Source organism: Equus przewalskii, chromosome 3, assembly GCF_037783145.1.
Source record: "Equus przewalskii isolate Varuska chromosome 3, EquPr2, whole genome shotgun sequence".
Classification (NCBI taxonomy): domain Eukaryota; kingdom Metazoa; phylum Chordata; class Mammalia; order Perissodactyla; family Equidae; genus Equus; species Equus przewalskii.
Genome location: NC_091833.1, coordinates 40,152,300 through 40,171,478, shown reverse-complemented (window position 1 = coordinate 40,171,478; position 19,179 = coordinate 40,152,300). Strand labels below are relative to the sequence as shown.

Genomic DNA, 19,179 nt, shown 5'->3' with positions numbered 1-19,179 from the left:
TACACTGGTGGCCGTAAATTGGGACTTTCTGAATCTAGCATTCCATCTATTAGCTGGCACTCTTTTACAAAGAAGCACTTTTTATCCTCCACCTACCTGCTTTTTTTGAGTATCAGTGTGGACTCACTGATTCTTCTTAAAAATTTTGATTTCTGTAATTGTTCCACACTTGGCCTGCAAGAGTACCGTTAAGCTTATTCATAGGTCGTTTTTTTTTAAAGATTGGCCCTGAGCTATCATCTCTTGCCAATTTTCTTGTTCTTTTTTCCTTCTTCTCCCCAAAGCCCCCCAGGACATAGCTGTAGATTCTAGTTGTGAGTGCCTCTGGCTGTGCTATGTGGGACGCCGCCTCAGCATGGCCTGACCAGTGGTGCTGTGTCCATGCCCAGGATCTGAACCAGTGAAAACCTGGGCCGCTGAAGCAGAAAGCGTGAACCCAACCACTCGGCCACGGGGCTGGCCCCTATTCATAGGTGGTTTTGCCCTGTGCCTGTCCGTGCTTGAGCACTTTCTTGCTTTTTGCCATAGCAAGATGTTCTGGGTTTATCATACAATTTTCCTGCCCCTGACTGAGAATTGGCTGTTCTCCAGGGAACCCTAGTTTCTTTTCATGGGGAATGGTATTTGGAAATCAAGATCTAGGTGCTACTGGGGTGTCAGTGTTTCCAGGCCCTTTCAGGGAACAGAGCCAGGAAATGCATTTTTTAAAAATAAATCATGAGTTCATTCTGATACTTTCATTTAAAATCTAACACTAATCTTCCTCACCCTTCCCTGTTCCATATTTCTATCTTCCTTCTCCTATGGTAAGAACTTTGGTTCTGAACATCAATATTTACCTATTTGCTTGATTCTACAAGACATGTAAAATTATTTCAGAATTACATCAAAATCACTACCAACAAGGGCTAGCCGGGTGGCGTACTGGTTAAATTCGTATGCTCCACTTAGGCAGCCAGGGGTTCACAGATTCGGATCCCAGGCATAGACCTACGCACCGCTCATTAAGCCATGCTGTGGCAGGCATCCCACATAAAGTAGAGGAAGATGGGCATGGACGTTAGCTCAGGGCCAGTCTTCCTCAGGAAAAAGAGGAGGATTGGTGGTGGATGTTAGTCAGGGCTAATCTTCCCCTAAAAAAAAAAATCACTGCCAACGGTAAACTTTTTAAGTGCAAAATTTGTGATTATTTCTATTCTTGGAACATATTTCACTAAAGGGGTTCCGAGTATTGGTTTAAAAATTATTTGAAGTAATTTTGATCGTACTGTATTCTAAATTTGCTAAACCTTGAGCTACTTTTTAACAATGATGCAGTGAATCTTGGGGACAAAACATGCAGTAGGGGGTAGGAGGATATTTTAGGGGTCTGACAGTTAGAAATACTGGAATTGTTTGAGATACTGTGATAAAATTCTGTCTGTATTTAATGGTGTTTGACTTCTACCAAGCTCTCTAGCTACAAGAGCAAATTACACCACTTGTAATGTGGATGTGTAGCCCATTTTCCAATATAGTAGGAAAAAAGTCTGCACATTAATGTTTTAGGAAAGAATTGTCTCACAATGTAGGCTGCATTATGCTAATATTCTAAAAGTTATGTGTTTTGTTTCATTTTAAAAATGAACATCTAAGGAAAGTTTAGCTTAGCGTGGAAGGCTCCATGCGTGGAAATTCTCTGGCCCCACTGTGTTTGAACTGTGAGGGGCAAGCAGCCTTTGGTGGTAGCCACCTCCCTTCTTCCTTTTGGTGCAAAATATGAGAAAGAAAAATAGTGGTTTGCATTTGGTTATTTTTCAAAAGAAGACAGGAATAAGGTGGCATTGTCTCCCTGTTAACCTGCTGTTTTTCATTTTGGGGACTGTGGGTGAATAACAGAATCTGTATATGGCAATTCTGTGGTTATATTAAACAAGTGTCAGCATTAGTCTATCTTAGTAGAGTATGCAAAAAAGTCGGTATGTGGAGCACTCAGGAAGGGCTCCCTGGGCAGATTTTCACTTATCACTAAGATGTTTGTTATAGGTCAAAGTACTGTAATCATTTTCCCTATGGATGTCCAGCCTTTTTCCTGCTGTAAAGCTTCAGTAATTGCTCCCATCTCCAGGTGATAGCCTTTTGCCTATTACTCTGGCCTCCTCATCCCACTCCCGACAGCAAACACATGCCAATACTTACTTTCCAAGACTTGTAGGTACATTTGCACTCTGGGGCCTTGAGAAGAGCCCAAGACCACCATCAGAACCCCAGGGCTCACATTTCTCTGATTTCTAAGCAGGCTCCATTGCCAGGACAGATCCCCGTACTTCTCTGTGGAGATCTCCTATTTGTGGGATGATACCACAACTTAGCAACTGTTATAATGTAACTGTTATATATAATGTAACTTATAATGTAACTGTACGGCAAATTTGCTTTACTTCAGTAGTTAGGCCAGAGGTCAACAGAAAATTCGGGCTAGAATTTTTAAAACTTTTTCAGTAAATCTGAGCCCTGCGTGATTCTGAGGAAACAAAATAGTTGGATAAAAATCAATCTGCTTAAATGCCCATTCCACCTGCTTTGTTCCCATAAAGAGAAGTTACACCCAAAGAAATCTGTATCATGGAGGACTTCGTATGTCCCTGTTCACTTCATAGTTGTTCTTTAAAGACATGATTGCTTTGGTATAATTCTGTGCATTTATTATCCAAATAACTATTTAAACATACGTAATGTTTTCTAAATATGTTTGTGGCATACTTTTTCTAAAGGGTATTTGCTGACAAAGAATCTGATTTTGCATGTTAATTGAAACAAAATTGGCTGAATCCAAAACTGGTCTTTTTCCTGGGTCAGCAAAGTGTCTCTAGGCCCAGAGAACTGTCAGTTACTTTAGGACTTTGATCATTAGCCTACTTGGCAGATAGTAGCCAAGCAGAAAATGTTCTGAAGCATTCCCTGCGTGTAAAATGTGTTCCCTCTTCATCAACAGAACATTTTCAGAATTAGCAGCTAAGTATAATTTTGCATGCAAATGGGATAAATAGAAGTAGCATTATGTATATTTTTTGGAGGTGTTTTTTTGTTTGGTATATGTTATACACGTTAATTGGCTTCACTGTGAGAGTTTAGGACATAATGCAGTTTTTTCCTCACCTCCATCCCAGAAATCCCCATCATTCCACACATTCTATTCTGTATGTTAGTTCCCTGTGCACATAATAACGGACTTGTTCCAAGTCAGCCTGCCTGTATATGTATATGTTAACTAGAAAGCAGAATAGCCCAACATACTGAAAAGGGAAATGCAGGCAAGATTTGAAAAATGTTAGGAATATGAAAATTTTTCAATAAAACTGCTTAACAAATTTTAGATCCTTAAATTTTAAAAAATACTTTTTACTTGCTTTCGTGAAAGTGGAATAGCCATTTGTGTTAAAATTATATACCTTTTGTCCAAGAAAGCAGTTTAAAGATATTTTCTAAAAACTCCTAACAATGCTTCTAAGGGAGTAGAATCCTAATTTTGGAAGACAGATAGATGCTGACGTGCGTACAGTGAATGGATTTTAGCTCTGTGTTGTGTCTATACTTTCTGCCAAAACCTGTTTGGTTCAGTAATATACATAACATCCTAGATGCCATCCAAGAGGATGTATTAAGAGGATCTTAACGCGGAAGAATATACCTATAGTTCCATGATCCAAGAACCCCTATAGTAGGGATCTTATAAAATTCTTATAGTTTGAAAGAGACAATTGTGTTTTCAGCTAGGAACTGCTCAAACTAAATTGTCAAACTAAATTAGCTGGCTTAAAAGTATGTACTTAACTGTGACAGAAATGAAAAGTAAACTCCCTAATTGGCCAGCTACAAGAATTTGGAGTTACATTATTTTAACATCTTAAAACCGGTTTAGTTTTTCACATTGGTGAACATAAAAATGTTTGCTGTTCTCATTCATGTATACCTCATGTTTCAGAAGAAAAATAAAGGGGAAAAATTACTGTTCACAGCATTATTAGCTCTCCTCCATTACTACCCTACATGCCATTTTGTTATTGCAGTTGCCCAAGACAATATTATACTTTGTTCCTGGAAGACTGGGCTAAGCCAAACCAGATTAAAAGCACATTTCCTACAGCTGGGGTAGAAGCTAGTTTAGTTTTCCTTCTTCCAGTTCACCCAGGATAACAGCTTGGGGCCATTGGGCCCCTACTGTCTCCAGCCCTCTAGGTAAAATGATAGAAGCTAGGTTGCATTACCTGGCCCTTCAAATGCATCAGAGATGCAGAAGGGAGTCTCGACCCTAAGTGCCACTTTCCCACGTCTTAATTAAACACTGCCCTCTCAGAAATAAACAGAATCTTCTGGGAGCAGTTAAGCCACATCAATCAAAAGTATTAAAATGAGAAGACCCCACATGGTTTCAGCTCAACCAAAAGAGCTATGTGCATGGCATATCTGATGTGCTGATACAAAAAGTCTAAAATACCTACCATGGGAAACCAAAAGGGCATGGACTGCATTACTGGGATTCCTTTGTGTGGTTTTAAAGCAGATGGATAAATGCTATTAGATATATAGAAACTTAGCGGTCATCTGTTTTTGGGGGAGGGGAGTGTAACCTTTCTTTCTCATATACTTTTCTCTGCTATTTGAATGTTCTAACTCTTGGATATATTGCCTTCGTGTTTTTTTGTCAATGTTAAGACTATGGATCATTTCTTTTTGTTTTATACTGCTCAGGATAAAGAAATGTAAATGTTACTTAACAGTACCAGGAAAAGACTGACTATATTAAAAAAAAAAGTTTCTTAAATATAAAATATATTAATATAACACTGACAAAGGACTGGCATCTAGAATAAAGAAGTAAACGTTACTCAGAAAAAGAGAAATATACAGTAAAAAAAAAATGGGCAAAGGATGTGAACAGATACTTAAGAAGAAAGGAAATACAAATGGCCAGAAGAATAAAAAACTTTAGGAACTGAGTTTTTCATTCAATGGAATGGAACGATGAAATACCATTTCACAGCTATGTGATTTGCAAAAACTTCTAATCCTTCTGAAGAGCAATTTGGCAATTTCTAGTGAAGTTAAAATGTGCTTATCCTATGATGTACATCCTAAGTAACACACTGAGTGAATGTACAAGAATGTTCCACCACAGCACTGTTAGCAATACAGAAACAATTTTGAAACAACTTATGCCATCGATTGGAGAACAGATAAATTACGGTAGTTCATATAACTGAGTACTACTGCATAGTACTAAAATTAATGAATGAGCGCATCACATATAACATGGATTAATCACACAGTGATTGAAAAATGAAAGCTGCAGAATGAGACAGTATCAGGTTTAAGATATGCACAGCAGTACTGAAGGAGAGGGTTTATGGCTATGATAGTGAAAGTGTACCACCATGCATGAGAGTGATCAACACCAAATTCTGGACAGTCACTACCTCTGGAGAGGAAGGCAGTGTGGTCTGGAAGTTCTAAAATGTTAAGATTTGACAAAGTAAGTGCTGGGGGTTCAGACAGTCCGTATATAAACAACTATTTTCCATATGTTTGAAATAGTTCATAAAGCCACTGCCAACACACACACACCTACTTAAGCACAGAAGGTAGTTTCAATAGTGAACTTGGTGCCCACTGTGGGCCAGATGTCATACTGTGAACTGGGGATGTAAATCTGAAAAAGCCATGGAACCTGCCTCAAGAACAATCTAATCTTGCAGAAGCAGACCTGAGTTCTGATTCACTTTGCTACTGATGGCTAGGGAAATCCGTTCTTAAGTAAATGGGCCTGAGATCCTTAAAAGTTAAGTGAAAGTTACTGAGGACCGCAGAAGACAAGGTTCAGATACTCTCTTAGCCCTGCTTCCTCCATCTTTCCTTTAAAGAACAAAGATAACAGGGAGAGGAACCATGAGAATGAATTCAGAATAAAACATGACAACTTCCATACATAACGCAGAAATTATTTTTATTTTGTTAAAATATTCCTTAAAGAGCTAGCAATTATTCAAGAGAAGGAGGGTCCAGAAAACAGATTTATGACTGTATTAGCCTTGTCCTTGATTAGAGATTTATAACGATTTATTAGAGATTATACACAAAACATCATTCCCTGGAGTAGGTTATTGACGGTCTAGGAGGCTGTGAACTTGAAAAAGCTTCTAGCTGCTTGTCTGGCTGCTCTGATCAGACCACAAGACTTAACAAGGATGGAATACTTTCCTCTTTTCAATTTAAAGCTTTACAACAGTTCGGATGCTGTAAGAGAAGCAAGCAATAAACATAGGTGTTGAATGATATCTTTTAAGATGACTACAACTGTATTTTTTTACCCTTCTTCCATAAACCCCACATCATCACAACATTCTATAATATACAGCTAAAGAGGAAGCTTACCTCTTTCCTGCATGCATCAGTTCAAAGGCTTCATTAATTTGGTCAAAAGATAAACTGTGAGTCACGAATTCATCAACTTTTATCTTTTTGGACATATATTCTGACACCAACTTTGGGATGCTTTCTACACTCTTCCATCCTAAAAGAAATCATCATCTTTTCATTAATTTTTCCAACAGATCTCTACAGTGTGCTTATCACTTAGTGGGTGACACAAAGACATTTAACAGAATAAATTGTTTCATGAATTAAAGAGGAATGAAAACTTCAAAATTAGGATAGAGAGGAAGAAGAATTTAATGCAAATCTTTAGTTAAGAAAAAAGTGCCTTGAGTATTTTTCTGTATTAAGAGTTAATAAAATCTCATTAAGTCTCAATTGAGACTTTTAAACTACCCAGGATAGAACTCCAGAAGTCTTAGAACAAACTTATTCCACTTAGGTCTACAACCCCAAAGACTTCTCAAATGATGACATTCAATGAATAAAAAATAGATGTGATACATGATTTTCTTTTGTTGGTTTTAAATTCAACAATGAAGTAGGGATAGTATCTAAGAATAGAAAACCGTGAAACTGAAAAGCAAAGTAGGAAATCTTTAGCTGTGCGATAAGATTTTAAACAAATCATATGCTTCAATTTTTCACTCGTATTGAAAGAAGCAATAAATCAGCAACAAAAGCCTTCCCACCTTTCAAACCAGGGTGCTTTGGACATTTCAAACCTCTTTTGAGGCTTTCCGAAACCTCCCTCCTTACATCCTCTACCGATTATTTTTTCCCTACAGACTGTAGGCTTTTTTCCGTTCTCTTTTAAATCTGGTAACTGAGACAACTACAGCCAACACTATTCTGTAGACCAAAACTTCTATTTACATCTGTGGGTCATATTAGCAACACCCATGGGGCCCCAATGCTCCAGCTTATCTTCCAACAAGTGTGGTTACTGCCAACCCCCGGCTCTGTCTCCCAGGCTTAGAACGCCCTCTCAGATGCAGGAAGGGCCCGCACAGGAGGCCCCTGAGGTGCATGTCTGGCTTTGAAAGCCTGTTCCAAGATACTCAAGTGTGGCATACATATAGGGCTTTTGGAAAGCAAGATTTAGGCAGCTTGACATTTTCTACGGCAAATTCTGTAGTATAAAAAAGAAAACTTTGGCCAAACCCCTTATTTTATTAGCACACTCTCCTAATCCTTTCTTCTGGTCTTCAAAAAAGCTGGCATAATATGAGGTAGAGGATCTTAATAGACACCTTGTTAAACACTGATCATTCAAAACTCATACTATGTGATTTTTTTTCCCCTAAGAGAATGGTGAGAATATAAATATATTTTTTTAAAAAACATATTCATTCACTAGTTGGGATATACAAACATGTTTTGATGTTTTTCTCTTCCCTAGCTGAGCAACCATGAAAAAGATGGAAACTTTCTCAGCATTCTCCTGGCAGGTAGGCAACTCAAACCACCACGCACTTTGTAGGATCACACAAGGGAACAGTGCTTAGTCTGGCAGCTTTTCAATTTGGTGACAGGGTTTTGTCTAATTTGATATTTTCAGTTTAAGACTTAGTACTGGTTACTGCTGGAATCAGTACTCTTCAGACAGGGGTATGCTCACATCCAGTGATCATGCATTCTCTGGGAAAGTGAGTACAAATGCCAAGAGCCTATTGAACTCCACAGCAAGACACGGTACGGGTGACCCTGCTGTTTGCTTACCTGCAACCAGCTTCTCACTCCTGCCCTATTCCTATTTCCCCATTAACAGAATACGGATTCTTTTTTGAGTGTGTAAAAAGTGGCCTTGTGCTTCAAGAGAAGCAGAGCACCTCCTCAGCCGCAGAGGTAAGTAATAATAGAGCATGAGGGCTGGCCCCGTGGCCGAGCAGTTAAGTCCGCGTGCTCTGCTGCAGCGGCCCAGGTTCTCGCCGCTTCGGATCCTGGGTGCGGACACGGCACTGCTCGTCAGGCCACGTTGAGACGGCGTCCCACATGACACAACCAGAAGGATGTGCAACTAAGATATACGACTACATACTGGGGGGATTTAGGAAGATAAAGCAGAAAAAAAAAAATAATTGAGCATGAAACTCTTCTATTAAAATAACTTTGCATGTAACAACTTATGATGAGAAGGTAGCCCATGAAAATTCTTGCCAAAACAAGAAAATTAGCCTGGGATTAAAATTCTGCAAATGGAAATAACAAAAGAGAAAATGTACTCATCTCATCCACCAAATTACCTCCAAAGGCAGTGCCTTTCCATGTGCGGCCTGTTACCAGCTGGAATGGACGAGTGGCGATTTCTTCACCAGCAGCAGCTACTCCAACCACCACGCTGACGCCCCAGCCTTTGTGGCAGGCCTCCAGTGCTGCTCTCTGCAGGCAGAGATGTGACCAAATCAAAGACGTGAGTGCATTCTGCGGAGGATGTCTGCTTCCCCAGAAACTTCCGGGGGGAGAGGCACAGAGCTTTTTGAAATACGGCAACAAACTGATCAAACTGAATGTTTAGTAAATTTAATTTTACTGAACAATTGTAACAGCTATTTAAAAAATTACTAACTTGGCTAAATATTAACACAAATTGAAAGAATTTAAAGCTTTTATTTACTGTCTAGTTTTAAAAATAAATCCTAGCTCAAAATTCTCAAGACTTTAATAAAGGAAACCGGTGGAGAAGAAATAGTAACACTTTTGCTGAGTGTCTTTGTGTCAAGTAGGTGCTATTAGTATCTGCACTTGACACACGAGGACACTGAGGTTTAGAGAAGTCAAGTCTTTGCTCAAGGTCCCTGAGTTAGTAAGTGGATGCACATCTCCTTCTGGAGCCCATGCTCTCTACAACTGCATCGTTCTGCCTTTTCATTTAATGAAACAAATGTGAGGATTGAGCGCACACTGAAAGGTAAAGAACATTTTTCTTCATCTTTCCCTGAGCCATTCTTGTATCATTTCCCATCTGTAGTTCAAATACTTATTTTTCCCTTCTTCTACTAGAATAATTCAAGAGACTTTTACTTTGCAAAAACAAAACTATTTTTAATCTTAATTAAGGAAATTGCATTAAAAAAAGTAGTTCCAGACAAAAAAAGGAATCAAGTCAAGCATACTTACCATGACCTTCACATTACCAATACACTCAAAGGAATAGTCCACGCCCCCATCAGTCATCTCAATGAGCACTTCCTGGATGGGTTTACTGAAATCCTGGGGGTTAATACATTCAGAGGCTCCAAACTCCTTGGCCTTGGCGAATTTATCTTTATTGATATCCACGCCAATGATCCGGGATGCACCAGCCACCTTACAGCCCATAATAACCGCCAATCCAACTCCTCCCAGGCCAAAGATGGCACAAGTAGAGCCCGGCTCCACCTAATTGTAAAGACAGTCTATAAGGTACTCAGTTCCACAAGAGTCAAGGAAATCACTAGGTGTTCTTTCACTAACCCAACAAAGCCTTGTTACATCTAATCAGACAGTGGAAGCTAAAAGCCAGGCCAACACTCACCTTGGCAGTGTTCACAGCAGCGCCATAACCAGTGGAAACGCCACAACCCAGAAGGCAGACTTTATCCAAAGGTGCTAAAGGATCAATTTTAGCAACAGAGATATCAGCCACAACTGTGTATTCAGAGAATGTGCTGGTTCCCATGTAATGTAAAATTGTCTTTCCTTTGCAAGTAAATCTGCTAGTACCGTCTGGCATTAATCCTTTTCCTTGAGTGGTTCTAAAGAAAATAAAAAAGAAAAAGGCAGGGTAGAATCAAGTTTCCTGAAACCCTTAGGAAAAAGAAATCAGTTTAAAAAATAATGACCAGTCAATAGTTAGAAAAGTGTGCTAACACCAAAAGTTTAATTTCTAATGTATTTATTAATAATTTAGCATCTTTAAGCAATGCCTTATTAGGGAAACTTGTAAGAGATTTATAATCTTACCTATGTTTTCAACATGCAATAGCCTTCTGGGTCTTAATTGTCAGAGTATCAAAATAATTTTAACAGGTACCACTTATGGATCAGATGAAATTATTTTAAAATTCCATCATAAAACTCTGTGAGCAAATGTAACTTCATAAAGCATAAAGCCAAAAGCAGCATCTACACAAGCAGCGATCACTAGCAATTATCCAGATCAGCTGATGAAAAGACATGGCCGAACAGGCTAATTTAGGAGGCCTTCAAAAGCATAACAGTTCTCAAGGATTCAAGTTATCTTTTCCCTTCATTTAGTTTTTTGCCTGTGTAGTTGGTTACATCAATAAAAGGAAACAAATTCACAAAGGCAACCAATATGATATGTGGTAACAAAAATTATTTTTGATATTCTCCATAGATAGGTGATGTAGCGTCCCACTTAGGATAACAGGCCCTGAAGTCCCACACACTTGGGTTCAAACCCAGTGTGATCCTGAGCAAGTTAATTAACCTCTTTGCCTTAGTTTCCTCCCTAGAAAATGCAGAGAAATAATCGTCTCTTTCTCAGATTGCTCTAAAAATCAAGTGAGATGTAAAGCATTAGCACTGTGCCTGGCACAGAGTGCTTAATAAATATTTATTTTTAATTTAAAAAACCCACTATAATTGATTACACTCTTAGACAAATCCTTTGGACTATATATGATTAAACAAATACACAAAGAGAAAAAATGGATTGCCCTGGATTCAAGAGTAAATACATTTCTTTTGAGAGAAAACCAAAAAGACCAGAAACAAACAATAGGAGACAAAGCTCTGCCACAAATAACTGTTTCGCCTCCACGAGAGCAAGGTGAGTTTGTTTTAGCCTTCCTTAACGTGAGGAGTCACTTCTGTCCCAGAGGAGTTTCATGAACAAAAGGTGATGTGGGACACACCTTACGCATTGAAAGGACCTGTCCCTCCAAAAGTTACAGCCAGCCACAAAAACCTACTACCATTATCACTACCTACTACCACCTTATGTCAATGTTTTTCAGACTGTGTTTGAAATTCCCTTTCAAAACAACTAGATTTTTTTCAGTTCTAGCTTTGCCAAAAGTAACTGTATTTACATTACAAAATAAATGGAACCTTGTTTTCCAAAAACATAAATGAATTTTGTCAATGGCATTAGAAAACAAACTCAAGAACAAATGGATCTCCCATACAGTGCTGGTAGGAGTGCATCCTATAACTCAGCATTCTGATCCTCGCAAAACACCCAGAGAAAGTAGTGCATATGTCCAAGAGACATGCCATATAAGAATGCTCACAGCAGCATTAATCACAAAAGCCCCAAACTGGAAGCAACTTAAATGTCCAGCAGCAGGAGACATTATGAATGAAAGAGAGCAGAGGAAAGAACACATGTTGCCTAATTCTATTTACATGAAGTTCTGTAGTGAAAGAAATCACAAGAGTGGTTTTCCTTTGAGTGAGGCAGTTGTCGACCTGGAAGGGACATGAAGGACTTGGTGGGGGGCTGGAAGCTTCTCTATCTTGATCTAAGTAATGGTTACAACTACCAGGTATGTATATACATAAAAAATTCATCGAGCTGGACACATAAGATTTGTAATCTTTAAATACTACGTATATGTATGTATGTTCTATCTCAATAAAAAAGAAAACAAAAAAAGGGGACAAATACAAGGAGACCTGAAATTGCCTCAAAGCAGCAGCTGAGTGCTGCTACCTCACTACAATAAAGGAAGGACCTTTTCTGTGTCAGAGGGTGATGCTCTCTCATGCAGTCTTCCCAGGAACCTTATGAGGTAAGTTTTATTACTTCAATTTCTTGGACAATGGCTCATAAAAATGATTTCATAAGCATGTCCGTCTTTACTGCATATTTGAGCAAATTTAGCCTAGTGTTAAGGAAAGAGAACAGGTTCAGAAAATTCTGTTTTCTCTCTTAATAGCTGATGATACTGGGCAAACCACTTTATTTTTGAGTCTTAATTTTCTCGTCTCTGAAAATGGAGACACTAATGATGATAGTGAAGGTTGCTATAAAGATGGAATGAAATAATTCATCTAGAATGCTCTGTATAAATTGCCACACAATTACTTATTATCATTATTAATATGACTTGTAGTTTAAAGAATAAAATAAAAAGATACTAACCTTATCTTTTGGCAAAGGTTCGTCTGAGGATTTAGACAAAATTTACATTCTCCACATTGTGGGATGTAAAGTGGGATGACAGTATCACCTGGAAAACAAATTCGAAGACATTACCCTGAATAGGCAGCATCTGTTTCTAACTGAATACCTGTACATCAGGCCCTGCAAATTCCTATTCCTATCAACTTGTGTGCCTTTGCAAAGTTATTCAAGGCCTAGAACTAAACTTACAGACCATCATTCAGACACTACCTGCCCATGCAAAAAATACAAGGTTCAAAATTATCTAAATGAAATTCTTAAAACAATGACTGAAGAACAAGGTCAAGTGCTTCAAAATACTGACTCATTGATGCATGTTTAAAAATTCTTGCTTAATCGGACAAAATTGGCTTTGGAAAGGTACTCAAAGTTTCAGATGAACAGCAGTCTGCAAAATCAGAGACAAAAACCCTCAAATATTTGTGCTTCCCAGATGAGGAATAAAATCAATCTTGACAACTTAGGTGATAAGTTGTTCATAAATAGTGTAATTTATCAGACATATAATTTCCCCATAGAAATAAGCCAAAATTGTAAAATAAGTAGTTCAAATACCCTCCTTACCTGCCTTCAACTTGGTAACTCCTTCACCAACACTCTCCACAATTCCAGCACCTTCGTGTCCCAAGATCACTGGAAAACTCCCTTCAGGATCAGCCCCACTCAGGGTATAGGCGTCAGTGTGGCAAACCGCAGTGGCAATAATCTATCAGGATATTAAAGAGCGTTTAAGTGTGTGTGCATGCAATTTGGACTGAGGTATAGGTCAAAGGAAAGGCACTTTTACTTTAATACCATATTTCATTGATCTCTCATATTTTAACCACTAAAATCAGCATGTGCTTAGGATGTATGGCATTCTAATTAGAACTGGCAGCCTTTTTTTTAGTGGCACATACAAATAAAGGTGCCTTTATGTGGAATGAAACACAGCACATCGGCTCTTTCCAGCGCATGCTGGCAAGAGAGGGTAATCAAGGTGATCTTATGGGCACTGTGCCTTCAAGTACGGCCAGAATAGCACCTGTTTGCAAAGCAGGTGGGGCTCATCTCACTGCTGGCTTCCTCAGGAGGCTGGGAAATGTGACTTCTAAAAAGGCATCCAGACTATTTCTGAAACATGCCAGGCTACTTGCTTTGGGCCAAAACTCACAGCTTTTAGTGGAACCAACTTCCCTTTTTAGCAGCCACACACAATTTTTACTTCAATAAGCCCTTTATCCCTATCTCTCTTGCTTTCACATATCTCTTATCTTTCCAAACCGCCCAAAGCACAGACAGGAGAAGTCTCAGAATATTTGTGCTTCTCCCCTGTATACCCACTGGTAATATAACACTACTTCCCTTTGTCAGCCATTTCCTAGAGAAGACAGCTGAACTCAGTGTGGCTCACATGGCTCATCTTAGTACATCCACGACAAATATGTTCTTTTTCACTGGGAAAATCACAATCACGTTAACTTCTGAACTTAAAGGAAAATGTACAAGTTGTTCTAAGATTTCAGATTCCTGGGTCTGGGTTGACAAGGACCTTGAGTTCTTTGGCCCTCAGCTTCTTGACTTGTGTGTGTGTGTGTGATCCCTGGGGGCATGACCCCAAACATTTGCTGTGTGTGTGGAGGTAGGAGGGGGGAAGTAGACTCCAGTTCATGGCAAAAAAGAGCTGATGTTTCTAGAACATTACTCTTATTCATTCAATGGTCACTAATTAATTTTACAACAAAACAAGTACAAAGTCGAATGTTAAAAACATCCAGCTAGCTGCCTTGTGCAATATGCCTCTCTCTGGGGTCACTTCACTTCTTGGCCATAGCAGAGGTTGAGAAGCAGAGGAATAATGAATCCCTGGAACTCTGGCCTTGTCTGCAACGGTCAATGCATTTTAAAGCTCTCTAAGCAGGCTGACTTCACTTGCTTGTTGCTCCAGTTGATCAGGACCCTCTTCCCAAATCTTATTTGAAGTCTCTTCTAACAAAACTGAAGACCATTTCTTCTTCTTTTGTTTCTAACCTCTCACCACACCATTTTAAGTTATGGGATCAGCACTAGGGGGAGCATCCTACAAAGTCACCTTACACACCCAGGCTACAGAAGATAAACTGCAGTAATCCAGCGATCCCTGGGGAAGGCTGTTCAGCCCAATATTAAAGCTAAAAAGATGGAGAGGAATGCTGCAAAGGTGAGAGAGGGAAAATAAGAGGAGGATGTTGACTCGAAGGTTGGATGTCTCTCAGTAACTTCTCCTTGACACTGTCCTTTGTGATTTAGCCTCTGCAGACCTCAGGGGACTCCTCCATCCAGGGACCTAAAGGTTAAGTCGTCTTCTCCAGTGCCTTAGATGTATCATTACCTTAATTCGAACTTCATGAGCCTTTGGGGGTGCCACCTCCACCTCCTCGATGGAGACAGGCTTGCCAGCCTCCCAGGCAACTGCAGCCTTGCACTTGATAACCTGAAATAGGAAACAAAGAGAGCAAGTTGTTTATCCTCCTGAACTAATAAACCACCTCTCAGTTAATTCAGATACTGATGAATGCAAAGCATAGAAACTAAATCACAGATTCATAAAGAAACCAATACCTCTAAGTGATAGGGAGAATTGTTTTGCATGTTTTTAGATTTCGTACAAATAATATTCATTCGAAAAGAGTTGAGATGATCACATTGTCAGATATAAAAAAGCCTCTTCTGGTTAAGAAGTTTTATTCATCAAATATTTACTGACCCTCTACGGTACAGGAGCAGGTTAAAAATATAGGTTGCAAGAGACTCTGATTCAGTAGGTCTGGCCTAGGGTCCAAGGAATATGAATGCTTAACATGTGCCCTACGAAATTCTCTTGCTCAGGCTGGCGTAAGGAACAGTAGTTTAGTGCAAAACTGTAGGGTGGGAAGAAGTGTAAGGAGTATCACAGGATGGGGGAACTTAAAAAACATCTATCCCTTTTAACTGTGCTATCCAACACTGTAGCCACTTGCCACGTATGGCTTATGGGCACTTAAAAAATGGCCAGTCTGAACTGAGATAAGCTGTAAATGTGAAATATACCTAGATTTTGAGGACTTAGTACAAAAAAAGTAAAAATATTACAATATTTTAAAAAGTGATTACATGTTGATAGTATTTTGAATATACTGGATTAAATCTTAATTCAATTTTAATGCCATTTTAATGTGGCTACTAGAAAAGTTACAATGACATGTGGCTCGTCTTATATTTCTATAGTACAGCGCTGCCTTAGAGATTCAGTCAGCACAACCCTCTGCTACCAGAGATCAAGGGCAACGAGGACCGTTTCGACCAGTTCACATAACGCTGACAAAATGTGTTGACAGAATAAGGGTGGAAAATCACTGGGTTTATAGGAAAAAGACTTGAAGGTCAATAGTTACAAGTGGGATTTAAACGGAGAGGCATGAAGTGCTACAGAATGCAAAAAGTGGAGACAGAGGGTAACTTTCGGTTGGTGGGTTTGGGAAAGTTTCACTCCTCACTGGGATACCGAAGGATGAGGAAGAGTGGTGATGAAACACCTACATAAAGGGTGATTGTGAGGAGTGAAGGAGTCCTTGGCACAGTGTAGCTTTGCAAAAGTAAGTTAGTAGTTACCCATAGCAGAACAAAGAGCGGAGGAAAAGAGAGCAGAACTATATGGAGAGCTGAGGGGCTTGTGTAAACTGCTGGGGCTGGAAATGATTCCTGCTAAAAAGAAAATGTCGATATTAAATCTGATGGTACGAAGAATTCAGATACTGCATTAGAATCTTTTTTTCAACTCAATGTACCATAACTCAAAACAAAATTCCAAAGGTCAAATTCAAAATACTAACAACGAACTCATGTATCCTGGAGCTCCCAAGCGACCTGAATGAATAATTCATCCAGATCTAAGTTTTATGCACCGCCTCCTCGAGGAATGTTGGAAAGGAGTTTAACCTCTTCCTTTCAAGGTCAATTCTAAGCAAAGCCAAGCCCCACTCTAAATCCACAGGCAACTGCCCCACGTCCACATTTGAACTATCACAGGAATTTCAATTTTTCACCTTCTCTGAAAACAGACACTTGATAATAAGCAAAAAGAAGTGCCAATCTGTGAAGTCTGAAAATCGTTTCGAGTTTACCATCTCAACTCCAACATTTAAGGTCCTAAATCTTTCTAGAAAATTTCTACAGTCTGCAAAGCGTGAAAAGCATCAAGCAGCTCAGCCCGCCTCCTCACGCCTTGGGCGTAGTTCTACCCTCCTTGCCTGTCTCCCGGGAGCCTCAGGAACCCGGGCGGCCCTGGCGCGGCCGCCGAGCAGGGGCAGCTCTGCGCCTCAGCCCGGGCTGCACGCGCCGGCGCCTCCTCGCAGCGCCGCTACGTGTGGATCCAGGCGGTTAGGAGGCTCCACGGCCTAAGTGCCCAAAACCGTTACGGAGAGAGGCCTCCGAGTCTTCCCCACATCCGGGTCCTGGCGGCCCAGTGCTTGCTCAACTCCCAATCACGGCGGCCGAGAACTCAAGGGCCCGGCGCCGGCGGCCGCTTCGCCGCCTGGAAGGGTGACCCGGCTGGTCCGCTCTGCGGCCGCCCCGCCTCCCCACGGCCGCCCCAGCAGCGGCGCGGCGGCCCCAGCGAAGAGCCGAGACGAAGCTTCCCTGCCGCCGAGCCGCTCGCCCGAGGCCCCGTTCCGGCTCCCGACGCCGGAGCCCGCGTCCAGGCCGAGCCCCGCGGCCCGCTCCCACCGCGCGCCTTCCGTCCCCCGGTCTCAGGGATACCTGGCTTGCCATGGCCTCGGCTCCCGTCGGACTGCCGCGCGGGGCCGGGATGTGAGCGGGGCGTGCGCGCGGGGCGTGGGGGCGGGGATTGCGAGCGCTAGGACGGGAGGGGCGGTGCTCGCGGTGGGGCGCGCCTGCGCTCTACCCCGCGCCGGGCGGGCTCAGCCGGAAGGCTGGAGGGGTCTCCCGGAGGCAACGTGGCGGTGGTCGGTGGCCCGCTCAACTGGCTCGCTGCGAAACATGTGTGTCAGGGAAGGCCTTTCCCGTGTAACTTTAGCCCGGGCAGCGTGGGTAAGGTTTACAAAGCACAGACGTGGGAGGTGGGGAACCAGGAATTTCGCCGGAGGCCCTTGAGCCACAGTGAGGACTGCACCGTCTGCGTGCTCCTTCTGTACACTTTGTGTGCGCAACGTCTTGAGGACACAGATGGGTAAAACACAGCCCTCCAGGGGACTCTGCGTCGAGAGGGGACACTGACCTGTGAGAAGAATGATAAAGGGGACCCATTCGGGAAACGTCCCAGGCCAGCTGCCCATGAAGGGAGAGGAGGATTTTTGGGGGAGAGACCTTTGCCAGGAGGGGAAGAGGGGATTGAAACGTCTCCGGAACGCGGACTCCTTGGATGTGTTTTAAGAGTGGGCTAGAGTTTAGAGAGTGGAGTACTTGCTGGTTTATCTCGCAACTCTGACTGTTGTCGACTCTGAATTTTATTAAATAGCTCTTCCAGACAGACCTCTCTCCTTTCTGCTTCTCAGTCTTTGTTATGGCTCCTTTTCCTCACTTCATACCTGAAGTGTTGGCAATCTGGAAAATTCTAAGTCTTTCTCTCCCTTCATCCACACCATGACTTTTAACTTCTGTTTCTATAAGGACGACTTCTAGATTGTTATCTCCAATCAGGATGGCTCTCGTAAACTCCCGGCTTGGGCGTACAATTGCCTACTAGACGTCTGTCTCCATTAGGATATCTCACAGTTACCTCAAACTCTTCCCAAACTCATCTTGTCATCCTTTCGCCCTAACGGTACTCTTTCTGTCTGTGTGTGGTACCACCATCTACCTACTTGCCCCAGCCAGAAACCTGGGAATCACTTCTCCCTCTCTTTCTGCATTCAGTCTGTCACCAAACCCTAAATACCTCTCACATCTTGTGCCTGCCCTCTCTCCCAGTTGTTGCTGCCTTAGTGCAGGCTCTCATAATTTCTTACAGGGCTTCTGAAAAAACCTCCATCTGATTTTCTTGTTGCCAGACCTCTGAATCTAATGTAGTTCTAAACTAATGCGCCATTAGTGATCTTTCCAAAACATACATCAAGCTAGGCCATTTTCTTTCACCTCTAATAATTTTTGAATGATGTGGGTTATAATGGGTGAAGGGAATCAAAAAGTACAAACTTCCAGTTATAAAATAAATGAGTCGTGGGGATGTAATGTACAGCATGGTGACTGTAGTTAATAATACTATATTGCACGTTGGAAAGTTGCCAAGAGAGTAGATCTTATAAGTCATCATCACAAGAAAAAAATTTTTTTTGTAATTATGTATGATGATGGATGTTAACTAGACTTATTTTGGTGATCGTTTCACAGTATATAGAAATATTGGACATTATGTTGTTCACCTGAAACTAATATTTTATATGTCAGTTATACCTCAATTAAAATAAAATAATAAAAACTTAAGCAAAATAAAATATTAATAGTAAGAAAAGATAGTTGAAACAAGATTGGCAAAATGTTCATAATTGTTGAAGCTGGGTATGAATGTATAATAATTTCGTATGCTGTTATCTTTACCTATGTGTAGGTTTGAAGTTTACTCCCCAAAAGGTGTAATATAATAAGTAGAGAGGATGACTCCAGATTGACATAGGGAA

General features: G+C 40.9%; 1 protein-coding gene and 1 long non-coding RNA gene across 3 annotated transcripts in view; one reads left to right on the top strand and one right to left on the bottom strand.

Moving 5' to 3' along the window:
* Window positions 1-5,962: 5,962 nt before the first annotated feature.
* Window positions 5,963-17,577, bottom strand: ADH5 (alcohol dehydrogenase 5 (class III), chi polypeptide). The gene is made up of 9 exons (XM_070614211.1): window positions 17,303-17,577; window positions 14,898-14,999; window positions 13,112-13,253; window positions 12,506-12,593; window positions 9,929-10,148; window positions 9,532-9,792; window positions 8,658-8,793; window positions 6,412-6,550; window positions 5,963-6,273 (listed from the first exon to the last, which is right to left on the bottom strand). Exons 1-9 carry the CDS (start codon window positions 17,312-17,314, stop codon window positions 6,249-6,251), a joined length of 1,125 nt encoding a protein of 374 aa, XP_070470312.1. The 5' UTR covers window positions 17,315-17,577; the 3' UTR covers window positions 5,963-6,248.
* Window positions 17,441-19,179, top strand: part of LOC139082516 (uncharacterized) — an 11,385-nt gene continuing 9,646 nt past the window's right edge. Inside the window, exon 1 of one of the 2 annotated variants that reach the window (XR_011538605.1) lies at window positions 17,441-17,593. This is a non-coding gene — a long non-coding RNA (uncharacterized lncRNA). The remainder of the gene's footprint in view (window positions 17,594-19,179) is intronic. The other variant, XR_011538604.1, reaches the window with a different exon arrangement.

Excerpts from the sequence above, each read along its gene's own strand:
- ADH5 (XM_070614211.1), bottom strand. Across the intron at positions 12,594-13,111 it reads AGTTACCAAGTTGAAGGCAG|GTGATACTGTCATCCCACTT; the intron begins GTAAGGAGGGTA and ends TTTGTTTTCCAG. Across the intron at positions 6,551-8,657 it reads GAAAGGCACTGCCTTTGGAG|GATGGAAGAGTGTAGAAAGC; the intron begins GTAATTTGGTGG and ends GATTTCTTTTAG.